The sequence below is a fragment of the Abramis brama genome, assembly GCF_963993115.1.
Source record: "Abramis brama genome assembly, chromosome: 3".
NCBI lineage: Eukaryota > Metazoa > Chordata > Actinopteri > Cypriniformes > Leuciscidae > Abramis > Abramis brama.
Window position 1 is genome coordinate 61,891,111 of NC_139965.1, and position 21,080 is coordinate 61,912,190.

Below are 21,080 nucleotides of genomic sequence, written 5' to 3' on the forward strand. Positions count from 1 at the left end.
CTTCACAATGATCCTGAGAGACTGATTGGTCGTCTGAGTAAAATGAGCCCGCCCCCTTGTCTCTATGACACTGTGATCCACAGTTATGTTCAATACAAAATCCCTATGCAATTGACCATAGTAGGAAAAACGCATGCTATGGTATTCCAGGGTGACAATATCTAAATAAACCTTAAATGAGTAATTTTGTATTGAATTTATCTTGCTTTCATATAGCATTATGGTTCATAACATTAACATTTTCTGTTTTACTTCAGAAATCACTGGCACAATTTACCCCCATTGTATTCCCCCAAAGGCACAACTTCCCCCGCACCAGGGGCAAGTTGTGCCATGAGACCACTTTTTTTCCAAGAGCTATATTTCTGAAACAATTTATTTCAGATCCAAAGTTATTGTTCTCAGGGATGCACCACATCCTGAAATATATGTACATCCTTAAGTTGAAGGCATTACTGTCATGGCCTCACTTTAAAGTCACTTTGAGTAAAAACTGGCACAACTCACCCCACTCTCCCCTAAGTGTTTAACTTTACACTAATATTGTGAACTTAATAACATTTGTTTATTCACCTCATCTGTTTGTTACAGTTAGAGTAAAGAATATTGAATAATATTTGAAAGGCCATTTAGCAGCTGAATTTTCAAACTTACCGTGTTATTTCTTGTCTTGATAAGATATTGTTATAGATCAGTGAGGTCTTTACTCTTACACAAGTTAAGGTGTGTTCGGGTGATGTGCTTAAACTAGCGTGTTCATCTCTCTCTCTCTCACACACACACACACACACACACACACACACACACACACACACACACACACACCAGCCCTGGTTGCTGAGATTACAAGCGAGAAAAGATTAAGCAAATGAAGTCTGAAGCAGTGGCCCAGAATAACTCTCGTCTCCATCAGGGCTTTTCTGTTCGGCGTATGACAGCGCTTGTGCGAGGCAAAATGTTCACGTTAACTCGCTCAAAATGAGGAACACAGTGAGTATTTTACAACCTCTACGACTGTACATGTAATGTTGCGTATTTTAGACTCGTGAAGTGTTTTCTGGAGCTGTTTTGTCGTCACCGGGTTAATCTTCCACGGGTAAATCTGCATTCAGAGTATTAAGGGACATTAGTTTAGAAATGTTTTGCTTTCTAAACGTTGAAAAAAAAAAGAGGCCGATACCGTTTACTTGTAGTAGTTTAATGAGAGAATGTTCATAGATTCAATCCTTCCGAGTATCAAAATTTATATTGGATTTTTTCCCCCAATGAATATATCTTAATATAGTTTACCTTTTAAAGAATGCCTTTTACACATAAATTAAACAGAAGTTTTGTGTTAGATTGTTGTTTCCTGTTTATAATATAGTGATAATAATGATGTAGTGGTATTAAGTAGATAAACGGGCTGATTATTTGAGCGTGTCTCTGACTGGCCAGTTCTAGTGATGGTTTAATCCAGACCTGTTGAACAGTAAACAACACCTGCCATTAAAGGTGATGTACATTCTCTGATCTGCTGTACGGATCCACAAAAACAGGCTTGAACAACTCAAGTTACAGCTTTATGGTGATTCAAAGAAAATGCAATCACAAAGCTTATTTGTAATGTGGTTGAAAACATAATCCAATATTATCTCCAGTAATGTCCAATATTATAAAAAATCTGCTGAAAATATATGTTGTGTTTGGAAGCTGTAGCAATTAAAGACATAAAATACACTTCCAACTAAGGATCACTGGAAAAACGAACCTCTACCTACATTTTACGCAAAACACACAAAAAAAAAAACACTACCAATACATGCAAATCATTGCAGTTTCCATCTGAAATTAACAACAGAGACAGTAAAACAGCAAGCACTGAATTGTAAGGGCAGATTATTGATTAACTCTTTCCCCGTCATTGACGGATATTTCTGTATTTTCACTGTTATACGGCAGGGGGCGCTATTACACATCTTCTGGAAGAGAACTGAATCTCCTGATCAAAACACATGTGAAGAATATGCAGAAACATGCGATATCACATGTAAGCAGATGCATATGAAAAATAACGCAATCATCAGTTTTAAACGACATATAAATCAAAACCGCGTAATTTTACCGTATGAAATGTCGACCCAGGAAGGGTTAACGACTGTGCAAGCGTTAAGGGTGTTGATGGACTCGATCTCCTCCATCTGTGTTTTGATCATCGTTCTGAATCTGATCTGGATGTAGTCTTTGCCAAAAATGCTTTTTCTCAGCTTTTTGCTGAATGTTGCTTTTTTTTAATGAAACTTGCCCACATTCAAGTGTTGATAAAAAAAGAATGCATGAATGCAGAGGATCTGTTCTTTCTTTTGATATATAATAACAGTATTTTTATAATAACAAAATATTCTGGCCATGAAACCTTTGTGAAAATGATCAAAAACGCTGACGGTGGCTGGCAACTTTTTTTTTTTTAAACGCTGGTGGGAAAAGAGTTAAAAACGCTGATGAGGAAAGAGTTGATAAAGACTTCTTTTCATGTGGTTCCTTGCAAAATACTGCAAAATACATGATTTGTAAACTAATACATTTTGAGGTTTACATCACATAATCAGTTCTATTTGTTTGTCTTTTCTGGCGTAGTAAACTTGCAGCAGTGCAGTCGTGATGTGAAGCGCTCGGGTACGAGTGATGGTACTAAAATGGCATGTTGCTTCAGAAAATGGGTTTTTATCCCACGTTTGTTTTTGTTAACACTATCGGGTTTAGTGTAAGTGGTGCGTTATTTTCAAATTCCATAAAGCATTAAAGGGTTAGTTCACCCAAAAATGAAAATTCTGTCAGTAATTACTCACCCTCATGTTGTTCCAACCATGTAAGTCTTTCGTTCATCTTCGGATCACAAATTAAGATATTTTTTGATGAAATCTGACAGCTTTCTCACTCCTCCATAGGCTTTCAGAGGGACCCCAAACTCGCCGGCCCAGAATAGTTATTAAAAACATTGTTAAAATAGTCCAAGTGACTACAGTGGCTCTACATTAAGTTTATCATGCGACGACAATACTTTTTGTGCGGAAAAACAACAAAAATAACGACTTTATCCAACTATTAGTGTTCCTCAATGTGGGCCTCTGACGAGAGTTCACGGGAGCGCCAGGACGCATGCGCGAGAACTGAGATTACGGCGTTCTTCTTCTTCTTCTACTTGTTACTGGCTGCTCACTCCTTGGGAGTATTACCGCCATCTACTGTACAAGATGACGTCTCGACATTGCCGGAAGCGCAAAACGGTCTGTTTATAAGCAGAGGAAGACACGCGCTGTATGTAAGCTATTGAATTCGACACTTACTGTGATTTAGGTCTCGATGTGATTTAGGTCTCGATGATGTCGAGACGTCATCTTGTACAGTAGATGGCGGTAATACTCCCAAGGAGTGAGCAGCCAGTAACAAGTAGGAGTAGAAGAAGAACGCCGTAATCTCAGTTCTCGCGCATGCGTCCTGGCGCTCCCGTGAACTCTCGTCAGAGGCCCACATTGAAGAACACTAATAGTTGGATAAAGTCGTTATTTTTGTTGTTTTTCCGCACAAAAAGTATTGTCGTCGCATGATAAACTTAATGTAGAGCCACTGTAGTCACTTGGACTATTTTAACGATGTTTTTAATAACTATTCTGGGCCGGCGAGTTTGGGTCCCTCTGAAAGCCTATGGAGGAGTGAGAAAGCTGTCAGATTTCATCAAAAAATATCTTAATTTGTGATCCGAAGATGAACGAAAGACTTACATTGTTGGAACAACATGAGGGTGAGTAATTACTGACAGAATTTTCATTTTTGGGTGAACTAACCCTTTAACCATTAAGCACTACTCAATCCAGAACTGTCGTGATACGTACAACAACCTACATAATAAAACATTCCCAGATACATCTTCAGATAAAACAGATCACGCTTTTAGCGCCACCCACTGGACATTTCACTTTGACAATGTCACAAAACGTAATATCATTTTGCAGAAATGCCACTACAGGTATGTTTTTCTCAATGAGTCTGGATTATACATTTCCCTCAAACTGGTGTCTATAATATTAAAGTCCTCCTGTAGTCAATAATTGTATCCCTTTAAACTCATCTTTGATCACCAAAATGACTTGAAATTTTGAAATCCTTGAAAAAAATGTTGTCTTGCCTTAAAATATCTTGAATGTAACTCGACACCCTTGCCTCATTTAGTATTCGTGATTCAATGAATATGCAAATGAGCCCCACCTCCACTCACTCACTCAGCTCAGAGATCCACTGGTTGACGATCACACGTTGATCTGATTGGTTACAAGGTAGTTTGTGATGTCAGAAACACCAGCGATTTCAAACCGTGTTTTTGAGTCTTTGGTTCACTGCAGTTTTAAGGAGAAAATACTCAGCAATGGTGTTGACTTATGAATTTACACATGGCTTGTCTTAAAGCATATAAAAACACCAGATAGACATATAAACAACATTAAACGCTGGATTTTCACCACAGGGGCAATGCTTTGACTTGGTCAAAAGCATGATTGCATGGTTTGTTACTATTTAATGGCCATAATCATTCTACATTTTTGAGTTCTTTGAGTTAATTTCATGCATTCCTTCATGTAGGATGCGGTTGAATCGTGATGATGATGATGAGTGAAGCTCCGGTTGTGAGGAAGGCTATTCCACCGGCTCATTCCACCGCTAGTGGTCACACTCAGATGACCTCTCGACAGCCATACATCACAGAGAAGACCTCCTCTAAACGCGTGTGCTTCTACAAAAGCGGAGACTCCCAGTTCAGTGGTCTACCTGTGATCATCAACAACCGCACCTTTAAAACCTTCGAGTCTCTCTTGGACAGCTTATCGAAGCGTGTGCCTCTACCGTTTGGAGTTCGCACCATCACAACTCCTCGAGGTCATACGTCGGTTCGGTCCCTTGAACAGTTGCATCATGGCCACTCCTACATTTGTTCTGATCGCAGAACCGTCAAACCCATCGACCTGGAGCGCGCGAGCCGGAAGCCGCCGCCCTGGTACCACGCTCGACCCATTAGCGCCCGGCGATTAGCTTGGTACACGCACAGCCCTGCTCAACACGGAGTCTACAGTGCGAGAAGGAACGAGAGGGTCCTGCTGCATACGCCAAAACAGCTGGTGCTTTTCCGTAACGGAGAGCCAGAAGTGAAACACACACTGACGCTGCAGAGGAGGACGACATACTCATTCGAAGCACTCTTAGATCACATGTCAGAGGTCATGCATTTCCCTGTCCTCAAGTTACACACACCTGAAGGAAGAAGGGTAAGGATTTTGCCACCAGATTGCATTAATTTTTAGTTGCAATATTTTATTTTTCATTCAGTTCGGTAACACTTTACAATAAGGTTCGTTAGTTAATATGAACTAATAATGAACTGCATGTATACAGCATTTATTAATCTTTGTTAATGTTAATTTCAACATTTACTAATACTTTATTAAAATCTTGTTAACATTAGTTAATGCAATTAACAATGAACAGCTGTATTCTTATTAACTAACATTAACAAAGATTGATAATTACAGTAACAAATGGATTGCTCATGTTTAGTTCATTTTAGATAATACATTAATTAATCCCCCCCCATTGAACTGCCACCTTATCGTGGTGGAGGGGTTTGAGTACCCGAACGATCCTGGGAGCTGTGTTGTCCGGGGCTATATGCCCCTGGTAGGGTCTCCCAAGGCAAACAGGTCCTAGGTGACGGGTCAGACTAAGAGCGGTTCATAAGCCCATTATGAAGCAAATAAAAACAAGGACCAAGACGTCACCTGGCATGGCGCAGCAGGGGCCCCACCCTGGAGCCAGACCCGGGGTTGGGGCTCGCATGCGAGCGCCTGGTGGCCTGGCCTCCGCCCATTAGGTCCGGCCGGGCTCAGCCTGGAGGAGTGACGTGGGGCTGCCCTCCCGTGGGCTCACCACCTGCAGGAGGGACCATAGAGGGCCGGTGCATAGTGGATCGGGTGGCAGCCGAAGGCGGGGGCCCCGACGACCCGATCTCTGGACACGGAAACTGGCTTTAGGGACGTGGAACGTCACCTTGCTGGCGGGGAAGGAGCCTGAGATTGTGCGGGAGGTTGAGAGGTACCGAGAGATAGTCGGGATCACCTCCACACACAGCTTGGGCTTTGGAACCACACTCCTTGAGAGAGGCTGGACTCTCTACCACTCTGGAGTTGCCCATGGTGAGAGGCGGCAGGCTGGTGTGGGTTTGCTTATAGCCCCCCAGCTCAGCCGCCATGTGTTGGAGTTCACCCCGTTCGCTTCCCTACACCTTCGGGTCGGGGACAGGTCTCTCACTGTCGTGTGTGCCTACGGGCCAAACGGCAGTGTAGAGTACCCGGCCCTCTTGGAGTCTCTGGGGGGTGTGCTGGAAAGTTCTCCGACTGGGGACTCTGTCGTTCTACTGGGGGACTTCAACGCCCCACGTGGGCAGCGACAGTGACACCTGGAGGGGCGTGATGGGGAGGAATGGCCCCCCTGATCTGAACCCGAGCGGTGTTCTGTTATTGGACTTCTGTGCTAGTTACAGCTTGTCCATAACAAACACCATGTTCAAGCATAAGGGTGTTCATCAGTGCACGTGGCACCAGGACACCCTAGGCCGGAGGTCGATGATCGACTTTGTGGTCGTTTCATCTGACCTCCGGCCGTATGTCTTGGACACTCGGGTGAAGAGAGGGGCGGAGCTGTCAACTGATCACCACCTGGTGCTGAGTTGGATCCGATGGCGGGGGAGGAAGCTGGACAGACTTGGCAGACCCAAACGTACTGTGAGGGTCTGTTGGGAACGTTTGGCCGAGTCCCCTGTCAAAGAGTTCTTCAACTCCCACCTCCGGTGAAGCTTCGACCGGATCCCGAGGGAGTCTGGAGATATTGAGTCCAAGGCATGTTCTCCACCTCCATTGTCGACGCGGCCACTCAGAGCTGTGGCCGTAAGTTCTCCGGTGCCTGTCGAGGCAGGTGCCTCCGGTGCCTGTCTATTAAATAGTATTTAATACTATCGGCCGAATTAACTAAAGTGCCTGGATTTAATAAATAAGAAGTAAATATAGCAGACAATAGATAATCATGACACGGAGGCACCGACGCGTGAACTGGAGCTCGTCTCATAAATGATCCGAAACTCAGCGTATAAGGTAGCCTACTTGCCTCACAGACCTGAGAAATATATCTATAGAAAGATTGAAATGTCTACTTTTAAACAGAACTATTCAAAACGAAAGAAAACAGACTGCTCTCTGCTTATGTAATCAGTATGAAATGTGCATTTCTCTCTGGCGTGTTCACTACTGTGAAGATCGCGAGTCAGCATCATCAACTTCATCTTTGAAGCTGACACTGACACAGAAAACACTTGTTTATTAATAAACAATTAAAATGTCCTTGCCTAAATATTTGACATATTTATAATCATTACTTTTGCCGGTTCTTTGTGACAGCTTTTTAGGTGCTTTATTGGCAGAGGTTGAGTATACAGGCGGCCGAAATGAGCTTTCTCTGCAGGGTGGCTGGGCGCTCGCTTAGAGATAGGGTGAGGAGCTCTGTCACTCGGGAGGAGCTCAGAGTAGAGCCGCTGCTCCTCCACATCGAGAGGGACCAGCTGAGGTGGCTCGGGCATCTGTTCTGGATGCCTCCTGGACGCCTTCCCGGGGAGGTGTCCCGGGCGCGTCCCACCGGGAGGAGACCCCGGGGAAGAACACTGGAGGGTATATGTCTCCCGGCTGGCCTGGGAACGCCTCGGTGTCCCCCCGTAAGAGCTGAAGGAAGTGTCTGGGGAGAGGGAAGTCTGGGCATCTCTGCTTAGACTGCTGCCTCCGCGACCCGGCCCCGGATAAGCGGAAGAAGATGGATGGATGAATGGATGGACATTCATTAATGTTAACTAATGAACCTCATTGTAAAGTGTTAACTTCAGTTCTTTAAATCTATTATTTAAATTGGGTTTTCGATTTAAAGGATTAGTTTACTTCAGAATTAAAATTTCCTGATAATTTACTCTTCCCCACGTCATCCAAGATGTTCATGTCTTTCTGTCTTCAGTGGAAAAGAAATTAAGATTTTTGAGGAAAACATTCCAGGATTTTTCTCCATATAGTGACTTCAATGGGGTCCAACGGGTTGAAGGTCCAAATGTGAGTTTCAGTGCAGTTTCAAAGTCTCGACACGATCCCAGCCGAGGAATAAGAGTCTTATCTAGACAAACCATCAGCTATTTTATAACAAAATAAACATTTACATACTTTTTAACCACAAATGCTGGTCTTGCACTAGCTGTGATGCGCCACGCATTCCGTAATCACGTTGAAAGGTCACGCGTGACGTAGGCGGAAGAACCGACCCAGTGTTTACAAAGCGAATGTGGAAAGACTAAGTCAAATGCCATTTACAAAAAAAATTAAATAACTAAAAGGTAAAACAACGATGTCGGACAATTTTGAAGTTGAAGTTCATGAACTCATGAAGAAAATGAGTTTTTTGCCCTTCCTACATTTTCCGCCTACGTCAGTCAGGTTACCGCCTGACCTATCCAACCTGATTACATAATGTGTGAAGTCATGGATGTGCAAGATGAGCATTTGTGGTTAATTTTTTTGTTTTTTTTGTTTTTAGAAAATGACAATGGTTTGGCTAGATAAGACCCTTATACCTAGGCTGGGATCGTGTAGAGCCTTTAAAGCTGCAATTTGGACCTTCAACCCGTTGGACCCCATTGAAGTCCACTATATTTAATAACATTTATCTTAATTTCTTTTCGACTGAAGAAAGTAAGTCATGAACATCTTGGATGATGTGGGGGAGAGTAAATTATCAGGAAATTTTAATTCTGAAGTGAACTAATCCTTTAATTTGGTCCCTTGACCTGAAAGGATTAAGGGCCCGTCCACACGGAGACGCGTTTCGCTGTATACGTATACATTTTTTATCGTATTGGCGTTTCATCCACACGGATCCGGCGTTTTGGGAGACTGAAACCGCTATTTTTTGAAACCGGGTCCCAAAGTGGATAAATCTGAAAACGTCACCCTTGCGGTTTCGTGTGTACAGCCAATCCGTATATTTTGTGAAACGATGATGTCATCACATCACGTGTCGTCTGTGTCACGCGTAACAGCAACAACAATAATGGCGGACTTACATGATTGTGTTCATGCTGCAGAAGCTACTAAGCCTACTAGCTTTATTACAGCAAAATCTATTGCTTCTATGCAACTGTGGTGAGCAACAAGCGATAATCTTCGTCTTCTTCTTCTTGGTTCGTATACAGCGCGCAAGGTTATGCGCATGCTCAAAGTCTTCTTCTCCGTGTATAGTGTATCTCTGTGGCAGAATTACAGCGCCCCATACTGGTCTGGCATATATACTACACCGTTTTCAGTTGGTTTCAGTGGTTTCGTGTGTACGCAGATATTTCTTGAGACGACGCCGTGTTTACAGATTTTTTTTTTAGAACGAGGAAAAAAAATTATCGGATAGGGAACGCACCGGCTTCGTGTGGACGTGGCCTTAATGTGTTTGTTTTTTTGCACCACTACAGGCATCAAACGGAACTCCAAAAATAACGTTTCTCGACAGGTTTCACAAACACCCCTCCCCTTATTTTCATTAACTTACATTATTACTGTGCCACAATTTAAATGTAAAACAGGACGCGACACCAAGCTACAAAAATACATGCACGCTTTTTTTGACACATCGAAACAAAAAGTAACTATGACTCTATTTCCAGAGTGTTTTATTTGATTAGAGTGGTGACCATGTCAGTTGTGGCTCTGGTGCAAGTAAGCTGGCCCAGTCATAAATAGCATTTATAGACGAGGAAGACCTGCAACCCAGTGATGCTAATCCTCTTTACCATTTCATCCTATTATACTCTACAATCTGGGATAGAACACAGAAGGGAATAAGAGGCATATGGCATTTAGACCACCAAACCAGCTTTATTAATAATGCTAACCTTAAGTGTTCTTCAGAGCATGATTGCTATTTATGGTTATTACTGAAGTACACATTTAATAGAGTAACCTATATATATATTCTCAACACTTGGGCAGGACCCCTTGGGCGGGACTTGTTAACGTTATTTTTCCACGTGCAGGTACTTTCAATGAGAAACCTTTGGTGTCACACACAGATGTGATGGGAATGGCAAATGTATCGTCATGATGACATTATATATTGGGGTATCATTTTGCCATTATGACATATGTTGGGGTGTGATTTTCAATTTAATCAGCCAGCATAATTTTATTTACATTTATTTTATTTAAACCATTTAGAAATGTTTGAGTAGGTAACCCAACCCCTTCCCCCTAAACATACCCATTTGTGTATTAGATAATATAAAACACAGGATATAACCAGCAGATTTGACTAGTCACAATTTATTCAAAAAGTACAAATATTCCAAGTGTTCAGAGGCCAGATGAGTGATTTGTGTGTGAAACAGACCCAAAAACTATCGCCCTCTCCATCCGCCGTGAAGCTCAGATCATGTGCACGTTCAAACGTTCGCTGCGAACCTTAGCTTTATGTCAGCTCTGATTGTGAAATGCCATTGGCTCTCGTGTCCGATAGTTTGGCGGGTGCCGGTGTTTCGCATGCATTCGGCCAAACATTGTATACTTACATCACTGGTACAGTTCCTTTTGTGCCATGTTATGGCGCTTTTCCACTACACAGTACCAGCTCGACTCGGCTTGACTCGGCTCGACTCGACTCGGCTCTGTTTGGTTTTCCACTGTGTAAAATGGAAAAGCGCCATTAGACTCCACTCTGAACTAGGAGCTAATTTAGTCCCCTCAAAAAGGTGTCATGCGGTGCGAACACCAAAAAGTGTGTACTTACAATAATAGTTATAAGAACAATGATGACGTTTCTGCGGTGTGAAAGCCCCTATAGCTGCCACCTCTACCAGCCTGTGTAACAAGCATGATAAGCACATACTATATCTACATACTGTACATCTATACATCTAACCCTGATCAAAACCTGAGAAGCAGACGTTAGCCCTTTATTCAAATTTCTATATAAAATCCACTAAAAACTAGGCCTGAGCTAAAGCCCAAAAGGAAGCCATGCTCCTCGTAGAATGAGTCCTAACACCCATTGGTGAAATCAATCCGCGGACCTCATAGGTGCACAAAATTGCTTTCACCAACTACTGGAATAGCCTTTTGGTAATGGCTACACCCTTGTTTCAATCCCCGAAACAAATAAACAGCTGCTCAAACTCATGCCACTGGCTAGTGCCGTCAATGTAAATCTGCAATGCTCTTACACAACATACACATCCTCTCATCCTCGGCCAAGTCTGTACTCGTTTACTCACCCTTATGTCATTCCAAACCTGTACAACTTTCTTTCTTCTGTGGAACACAAAAGAAGATATTTATTTGTCCATAAAATTAGTCTAATAATGACATCGGACCCCACTGGCTTTTACTGAAGCCACACTCTGCTTGAATTATGAAGTGCACTGTATTCTAGAATGACTACTAACTACACTAATATTTTATCTCCGCTTTGTTGACAAATGATAAAGATGTTTTCACATCATCATAGGTGGACGGGCTTCCTGCATTGATCTTATGCTCTGGGGTATTGGTGGCCGCTGGCCGAGAACCCTTCAAAAAAAGTAACTATGATGTCCAGAAGTCATCTCCACCAAAGTGGCTACCGGCTAAAAGACCGGTTCGGCAGCATCCAATAACCAGTAAGTTTATTCATTCTACTTTTATTCCAGTACAGAGCTCAACTGCTATAATAATGCAAAAGTAACTTTGCAGATATTCAATACTTTAAAACATGTGTCTTATGTGTTACACTGCATGTCAAGATAATCTATTACTGAGACTGTCTTGAAGCAAGTGCTGAGGCATTCATATCTACTGTAATACCTACCGTGACCTACTTGCTTCAATATGGATTATAGCATACATGCTCCATCTCTAATCTGTGTTCCTATTTCTCCTCACTTGCATTGCTTTCCTGGTGTCCTGACTTAATCAAACAACTCTTCATTTGTCAACATATCACCAACATTCTAAAGGAAAAAAGAAATCCCGCAACGCCAAATCTCGTCCCTTCTCCCTATCTTCAGAAAGCTACATTGTGAATCAAATACAAAGCAGTTTGCCTGGAAGTATGTGTGATTTTCCAAGCAACCCAAATGGCTCTGTGGAAGCCGCTCCTGGATATCATCTTGAGTCTGTTTCTGAAACAGAAATAATCACCAGTCTGGATGGTGAGAGAGAGGATGACTCATACATGCCCTGTGATGATGACATTGAGAAATCCTTTCGAGTCAATCAAGATGGAAGTATGACCGTTGAAATGAAGGTACGTCTCACTATTAAAGAGGAGGAAACAATACAGTGGACCACCACAGTCAGTCGTTCCAATGTGTGCAATCAATCTACAGCAGCCACTCTTCCCTGTCCTGACCTGGATGCTAATTTACCTGATAGCTTACCCACTCAAAATGATCCGGCTGCCTTTGAGGTCAGTGAGAGTGAACCCAATGATAGCAGACGGTCCTGCCCTGAGGAAGACTGTAAGGTAAATCAACAGAGTGAGATCAATGGAGGTGCAGCAAGCATGGAATTAGAGTGGCTTTCTTCACCACTTGCTCACAAACAAGGATCCATCGAGAGCATCATAACTGCTAACGATACAGAAATGAATAAGAACTCTTCATACTCTTACATGGAAGATCTAGACAATGGAGAAGTGAAGCAGATCCCTGTTCCCAAGCCTCGATGCACTCTGCCCTCTGATACGAACACCACCACACCGATACAGTCCAGTGACTACAGATCTTCAGAGGTCCTCCAGTTCCAGGACTATCAGAAAAAAACAGTGTTACACATCTGTGAAGAGCAGATTTGTCAAGAGAACTTTTCAGGCAATACGCAACATGGCTATATAGCATCTTCTGACACAGTATCCTCAGATAAAACGTTCCATTACTTTAATGAAGATATGAAATCTGAGACCTTGGCAACTATCAAATGTCAGTCAATTGGGAAAAAAGATAAACCATATGCTTCCACTTACAAAACAAACACCTCCTCAACACAAAGGGCCATGGTGTCAGTAACACCAGTTACTGCATCCTCAGAAGCCTCGGTATCTAGAGGAGTTATTACTGTTGATACAACCACAAAGAGGAAGTCAGTGAGAGTAATAGTGAAAAAGAATCACATATTTAGGTCTGCTTATCCAGAAAGAAAGCAGAGAGATAAAAAAGATGACATACTGAAAGAAATAAAGAAAATAAGAGCTGAAATATTGAGCCAGAAAGGAGCCATAAAACATTTCAGAGCAAAAGCTGTTCAAAAACTTCTGAAAAGGAGAAATAATAGTGGGAATGGACTAAAGCCTCAAACAGAGTGTGTTCAACCGAGTACAGATGACCCAAGCCCACAATGGGTTGAAAAAGAACAAAACAACCTACAAGTGCAAGCTGATAGTTTCACTCTGCCAAAGGAAAACCTGCATAATGCATCACTCAGCAAAGGTACAATGACACAGCAAACATCAGAATATGTTGAACTCTGGCTACAATCTCAACAGATTCCAGCACAGTCCTGTTTAGAAGCTATACCCAAAAACAATACAATGGTAAAAGCATCACTGTTCAATAATCAGTCTTCTAAGACAATACAACCATCAACAAAGGACACATTTGATGAGAAAGGAATCCACGTATATTCGCCAAACACCAAAAAGCCAGCACTTTCAAACAAAGAACAAAGTGATCACTTAACAAAAACAAATGGAAATCAACAAATTTCTGAGCTAATAAGTAAGACCTCCTCGTATGACACAGAAAATACTTTGAGGAGACCAGTTAATATCCAAACAAAGCCTCTAACAGAACTGATAGATCTGCAAGCACAAAAATACTATACAGTTAAAATGGCTGTAAGGCCCGATATGAAGCCAGTACTTGATCAGCTTTGCAATTCCATTCAGTCACTTCGTGAGATCACACAGCAAAAGCAGTCATTATGTTTGAAAACATCCAAATGTCTGCCAGATTTTTCTTCATCCTTGGCATCTACATTTAGCTCTTCCTCCAGGGTACTCCTTGCCTTTCTTTCTATCATGACTTTAAAAGATGGCTTAAGCCATTTAAATACATGTTGTCAGACTGAGGCCAACCTAAGCAGTTCTGAGGCGATTCTCATGCTGCAGTCTCTAAAGGAACTGGCTGTAATAGAGGATGCAGAACATCTAAGGACAAGTCTATCTGACCTCTATAACTCAGCATCTGTTCAGCTGCTTCAGAACTGGAAGGGCTTTCAAGTACTGAGCAATAAAGCAAGGAGTAGCAGTGGGAGTGAGTCCCATCACAGGTCAAGTATAGAGGAGGAAGAACATTCAATCCAAGTGCTGATGGAACATCTAGGTGTTCCTGAGAGGGTTCGAGAGGAGCTGGCAGCCCTCAACCATGCAGATGTAGAGTACATGATTTGCAATCAGATGGAAGACACTGACACAGTAAGTGATTCACTCCCAGAGATGAATATGAGTGGCGTTTCAGAGCACGGCTCTAAAGAGCAGATGGTTAGTTTCTCAGAGTTTGTGCTGGAAGATTATGTGAGCATCTATGTTAATTCAGTTATAGATAGAGCTATAAATGCACACCTCACAGCAGGCTCACAGGCAAGACCTGGTATGGACAATCTTGTGATCACTGATAGATACCAACAAGATTTGAGAAATAAAATATTTTCCAACATTAAGAGAACATTTCAGAGTGATGCAATACCTGACTCAGATATCTGCGAGGATATGTCATCTAGTGAATCTAGCTTTGGGGCAGAAATGTGCAGAGAAATGGGGTTAAAGAGAACAGGATTACAAGGAATGGAGAAAGTAAGACGCAAGCGACAAGAAGAAGAAGAGACTGTCAAGAAACATCAAGAAAAGGAAGAAAGACAATGGGAAACTGATGAGGGAAGAGGTACATGGGAAGAAAGTAGTTCTGAAGTAGAGAAGACATTATTAAAAACAGAAGAGGTCATAGGAAAAGCGGTAAATGATATTGAAAAAGACATAGACACTGTTGAAGAGGAAGGAACTCAATTATCAGAGGAGTCACTTATTACCTGTACAGGAAAACTAAATTTCTCTGTGAAAGAAAAGGTCTGCCAACAGGAGGAGAACGAGAGTGAGATCTTTCCTGAGGAAAGGACTTTCAATGAAGAAGAGAATCTTAGTGTGAAAAGTCCTGGGCCGAAAAATGTAGATGTCTCAACAGAGGAGATATCAGGACATTGGAACAATGAGATTCAGACCATTCAAACTCAAGATCAGGTATACAATAAAACAGAGAGGACTGAGAGGGATGTTGCATTACCTGAGGTGGAAGGTACTTCTCATTTTGTTCATATTGAATCAAATATAGAAGTGCATGAAACACAACATCAAGACTTATGTATGGAAAGTGGGACTTATTCAGAAGAGGAACAAGTGATCCTAGAAGCGCCAGAATGCTACACCATCTACCAGGAGGACTTTGAGGAGATGTCTAATGAAGCCACAGAGTGTGAAGAAAATGAGATTCATTTTAAGGAAGAAATAGCAAGCAGTGTTGCAAAGCTTATCTGCAGTCTGCAAGACCAGGACAAATCAGTTTGTAAGAGACCTTATAATACAGCACAAACATTTGGCGAACAGCTCTTAAACCACGTCAATGAACCAAATCTAGAGTCAGCGGAGATTACCAGAACCACAGATAGGGCATCAATGGATTCAGTCTCATCCTCATTAGCATTCAGCTATGATTCCAAAAACAGTGCTTTGGCAAAAGATTCAGAGGTACACATTGAGACCAACAAAGTGAAATCCATCAGAGACATGTTTCTTGCTAAGAACACTACAGACACACAGCCGAGACAGACACAGCCGAGAAGCCCAAGTTCTGATTCGGCAGAATACCAATTTGAATCTTCTGACAAAAAAGAACACCAATCCTCAGAGGCATCGAGAGAAGAGGAAGATCCATGCAAGTTGTCCATTGCCAAAGGTTATGTAAAAAGGACTATTGAGCGGCTTTATGGACAAGGCTCTAAAGGATCTAGTTCTGATGAGAAGAGATCTTCTTCAGCCCACAAAGTCAACAAAAGAGAAGGCCTTAAAGGTACAAATTCCCCCAGGCTGCCCTCAATCAATGAGGCTCACACAAACGCCATACAGGATTTGTCATACTTTAATGCCACAAGCACAAGAGACGGCTTCAATGAGCCAACACACTGCGTTACTCTGAATGCCAGGGTGGGACCAAATGATGCAGTCCTAATTGATAAGGGTCGCTGGTTATGTTGGGAAAACCAAATGAGTCCAAAATCTTGTCCAGAGAATAAAGACACACCCAAGCATTTAAAGTCAGAGCAGGATTCTGGGAAAGAAGACATTCCATATTCCCTATTTGGCCATTCTGGTATAATCCCTGACAAGGATTCGTCTCTCACAGAACAAGGGGAAAATACTGGGTGCCTAGGGAGAACGTTCACCTACTTTCACCTTCCAAATGCCAATGATTCAGAGATACAGCCAGATGAGGAAAGAACTGACACTCCAGAGGGGAAAACAGAGCCTCCTAAACGTTGGGCTGAACAACACAGCATCGTATCTGTCTTGACACCATCTTCTAACAAGGTGCATCCAATGACAGAAACTACACCTCCAGTAGTTACCCAGCCAACTAAAGGGCAAAGCGCTGAAGTCACAAGACGCTCTGCAGAACCTGATGTACTGGAGATTGTATATATGTTTTGTGGACAACACTGCCCCATACTCTAAACGTGCTTTAGACTGTGAAATAATTTATTTGTACTATATCATCATTAGTCCTCACCTCGACATTGGCAATGGCCACCAACATGAACTCAAACTGAGAAGAACAAATGCTAGACTGGCTTTGGGCAAGCTTTCAGGTTACTTAAAGAATCTGTCAAACAAAGTTTGGTGGGCAGAACTTTGAAAAAGATGTGAATGAGTGAGTCTCTTCATTTTTGAAATCTGTGGGTGATCTTACCTTCGCCATGTTTGTCATTTCCATGATTCAAAGAGAATGTTCCGAGACAGAATGTTTCTCAATCCCACTAGTCTTGGGCTGGGCATCTCTGGCCCTCGAGATCCACTTTCCTGCAGAGTTGTGCTCCAACCCTGATCAAACTCACCTGTCTGTGGGTTTCTAGTAACCCTGAAGGTGTGTTTGATTAGGGTTGGAGCCAAACTCTGCAGGACTGTGGATCTCGAGGGCCAGAGATGCCCAGCCCTGGTCTAGTCTGTCTGTCCCTGATGGAAAGCAGTGGCCGCTGTGCTGGCCGTGGATTAGCATTTCGGGAAGATTGATTCGCACAGAACGAACTACGACGAGCTGAATGGGCGAAGAGACCATTTACAAAGAGCGCTTTTTTTGTTTGTTTTCGAATAAATGCAAGACGCAATGCATTGGAATGGAAAAATGTGCAAGATCTCAAGATGCCTTTTTAAAAGTTGAATTTCTTGGCACACCAATTTTACTCCAGAATAAGACAATTAATGATTAGCATCAACAAGTTTTTATCATGACTCCTCTAGCACATTATGAACACAGATTATGCTCAAAACCCCCTGGGCTAGGGTTAGGGTTAGGGCTAGGGTAACAGCTCTCCAGCCTTCATTCGCATGACGAGCTCTTTCACGAATTGTGCATTCTTGTTTCCTTTTCCATCAACTAGGATGCAAGGAAAGAAAAAGAGAATAGAAAAATCAGCGCATTTGTTTATTGAAATATTCATGATCACTTGAGCGTCGCTTTAAGTGTTATCAAGTGATCTGCCCTTATGCTGTTGAGGTTTGGTTATTTAAGAATTTCATAAGAAATATGAATAAAGCAAGATGCCCTGTTGAAATATGGTTTATTTAAAGGGCATATCTAGTGGAAATACAGCATATTTGCAAATATTGCGTGTCACGCCTCCCCCAACTAAAACATCACAAACACAGCATTTGTCAGGTAAAATTAGACTAATTTCAATAAATGTACATATTAGGAATACTTTCAGCTGTGTTGTTATGTGTCATGAGTAAGCAATTGAATAGCTAACCTTGTCTAGAGTATCTGTACACTGTATCTGCACTGGGCTCATTTCTTGACATGACACGACAACTGTTTGAGTCTGTCCACACCGGACACAAGGTAGACACTATAAACGGGTACATTTCTCTTTCTGGATGGGTGCATGATGGTGTTGTATTGAAGAGCGTTGCATCGCCATGCCTTGTTAGCGTTGACGTGTTCAAGACCTTTTTTTAATCTTTGAAGCTCTAAATGCAGCGAACTTCATCTTGCACTCCTGTAACCAAAACTGAATGTCTTTTTCAATGCAAGGCATCAGTCAGTCCTGGTCCCACAGAAGCTAAACACCCTCTGGCTCCACAGTTCATGCATTTATATGCACAAAGCATAGAACATATTCATGTGATTTCTATTCATCTAACGGTGTATGTTGTGTGACCACGCTGCCTGTGACCACTAAGGGAAAGCTGGAGATATCACATTTATTTTAAACAATTATAAGTTTGTGTTTGTAAATTGTATTTATTTGTAAATGCAAGGCTTTTTAGAAATGTCGAGAAAACGGTAGATTTGTACAAACTTGTGTTGTTATTTTGGTAGCCATTATATCTCATGCACTCTTAAAAATAAAAAGGGGGTTTTCACAGCAAAGCATTAGTAGACTGTTAAGGTTCAGGTTAGTAGAATACGTTGACATGTAGTTGAAAAGTTACTTATACTCAGTAAAATGTCTGAAGTGGACCATCGAAATAAAGTGTCACCACCTTTTATATATATATATAAACCTATAGTGCAAGGTTTTTCATAGAACCATAGATGCCAATTAAGAACCTTTATTTTCAAAAGTCTATTAATGAAATATGAGTGTGAAGAAGCTCAATACAGTAAGACTGTGTTGTGTACGGTACAATACGCACAGAAAACTTGTACTGTTTTGTCAAAATGACACTCCTCAATCAATGGCAGCTGGTGTGTATTAATAATTTTTAAAACAAAATGTAATCATTTGTTCAGTTAAACATATTATTTATTATGTCCTCTTTTTCATGAACTGGGATCTTTCTTTCTCTGCCATAGACTGTAAATCCACTCAGTGGCAGCAGAAGTTTCCATACAAATCTTGACATTAAAAATGTTGAATTATTGATTGAGTCCTGTATCTGTCTTTGTCTGGGATTTTTGTTTTGTTCACATCAGTCTAATTTATACCCACCCATACACGATAACACCAACTAAATTAAATGTGCATAATTATTAATTATTCTTTTAAACAGTTTTTTCTTTATATGCAAGCATTTTAATCAGTGAAGAGGTTGTGTAATATTCACACGTTTTATTTGAGATTAGACGGCATGACTATTTAAAATGGTCTTGTTGAAGGGGAAAAGGGTAATTAGAATATCTAACATTTTAAATAAATGTAAATTAGAATTAGTGGGACAGTTAAGCTTTTTCATTATATCCATATGAATGGCTGAGCTTCAATTAAGGAAAATTAGATGAATCTGGTTAATAAAAAAGTAAAAGTTCACTTAATGGTCAATTTTTATTTTATTTGATGTGTTTTATGTGGATTAGTGTATCAAACAATATAAAGCAATTCAAAATAATTGTTACACAATAATTTTTCCCACTCTCCCATAACAGTAAAGTGGAACAGGATGATAAACACTAGTTGGGACAGATTATAAAGTCATTTACAGAGTGACGACACTAAGGTAAGAAACATATATGGAATTTAGATCCTAATTAAAAGTATAAGGAAAAGTCCATTTTAAATTGTACCACTTCACCATATCCATATCTCAGGTTATGTCTATGACCGTGGAAGGAAATTCATATTTATTTTGGCGTACACATAGGCCTGTATAATAATATCACATCATTTTTCCGAAATTGTGAATTCAGGTCTACAATTTAATACGCATTATAGAGACACTTCATATTTAGTGGTATTAGATGATTTGTTAATTGCATTTAATAGATGACAACTTCAGTGAAACTGCAATTGGTTTGTAAAAGGTGTTTTTCTCCATGTTTTGACCGAGTTGTCGCTGCATTTACACTGTTTGACCAGCAGGGGTCGCCAGCGTGTGGCGCCAAACAGTGAATCATCAGAGCCCGTCTACGGAGAGCCTGCCCACTCCCTATTAAGTCCTATTGTACCGAATTTTGGTTGTAGTTCCACCAGAGTTCCACTGGGGGCGATCGCCCATGAGTGCAGAATGAATGGGAGTCTATGGGGCTAAACGGCTAAATTCGTCTCTTTCATCCGATTGCCGTTGAGAAATCTCAGATTTGATTCTAAGTTTTGCAAGTTCAACATGGGTTATAGGTCGAAAGTTGAATGAACGAGTACTTATGTCCTTTCGATTTCTTACAAGTTGAGTTGTTGTTGCCCATAACACGCTAGCATTCTGCTAATGAATGCTGATTGGTCAGTGAAGGACTGATTACGACCAGAGATACCGCTTGATGGCATCGTGGCATCCGAAGCGGGACCAGAAACAAACAAAACAAAAACTCTTCTAGCACGTGTGTTTACCTGCGTCAGCTGTGTTGTCGATGCCTCGAGTGAAAAGAAAGTGCAGAGCGTGAGTGAGTGAAGGATTGCCGTTATTTAGAAGAATATCAGTAACCAGGCAGTTTTTGGGTCCCATTGACTTCCATAGTAGGAAAAAAATATACTATGGAAGTCAATGGGACCCAAAAACTGTCTGGTTACTGACATTCTTCTAAATATCTTCCTTTCTGTTCAGCAGAAGAAAGAAATTCATACAGGTTTGAAACAACATGAGGGTGATTATATGATGACAGAATTTTCATTTTAAAAGTGAACTTCTCCTTTAAGCAGTATCTCTGGTCGTACGATGTGTATGACGTCATTGACACTTTAAAAGACTTTTTAAAGCAAATAAGTGACTCTAAAAAATCTAACACCCCGCAGTGTGTAATTTCTTTGCAT

At 41.3% G+C, this 21,080-nt stretch overlaps 1 protein-coding gene across 1 annotated transcript; it reads left to right on the forward strand.

The window, feature by feature from the left end:
* The first annotated feature begins 862 nt into the window (after positions 1-862).
* LOC311079381 (uncharacterized protein) lies at positions 863-19,260 on the forward strand. Its single transcript, XM_084108754.1, has 4 exons — positions 863-990; positions 4,618-5,297; positions 11,602-11,752; positions 12,089-19,260. Exons 2-4 carry the CDS (start codon positions 4,635-4,637, stop codon positions 16,849-16,851), a joined length of 5,577 nt encoding a protein of 1,858 aa, XP_083964880.1. The 5' UTR covers positions 863-990; positions 4,618-4,634; the 3' UTR covers positions 16,852-19,260.
* Positions 19,261-21,080: the final 1,820 nt, after the last annotated feature.

Bases quoted from the DNA above. Each gene is read 5' to 3' on its own strand.
- LOC311079381 (XM_084108754.1), top strand. From the start codon at position 4,635: ATGATGATGATGAGTGAAGCTCCGGTTGTGAGGAAGGCTATTCCACCG. The intron at 5,298-11,601 runs GTAAGGATTTTG...ACATCATCATAG, and splicing joins ACACACCTGAAGGAAGAAGG to GTGGACGGGCTTCCTGCATT. The intron at 11,753-12,088 runs GTAAGTTTATTC...AACATTCTAAAG, and splicing joins TCGGCAGCATCCAATAACCA to GAAAAAAGAAATCCCGCAAC.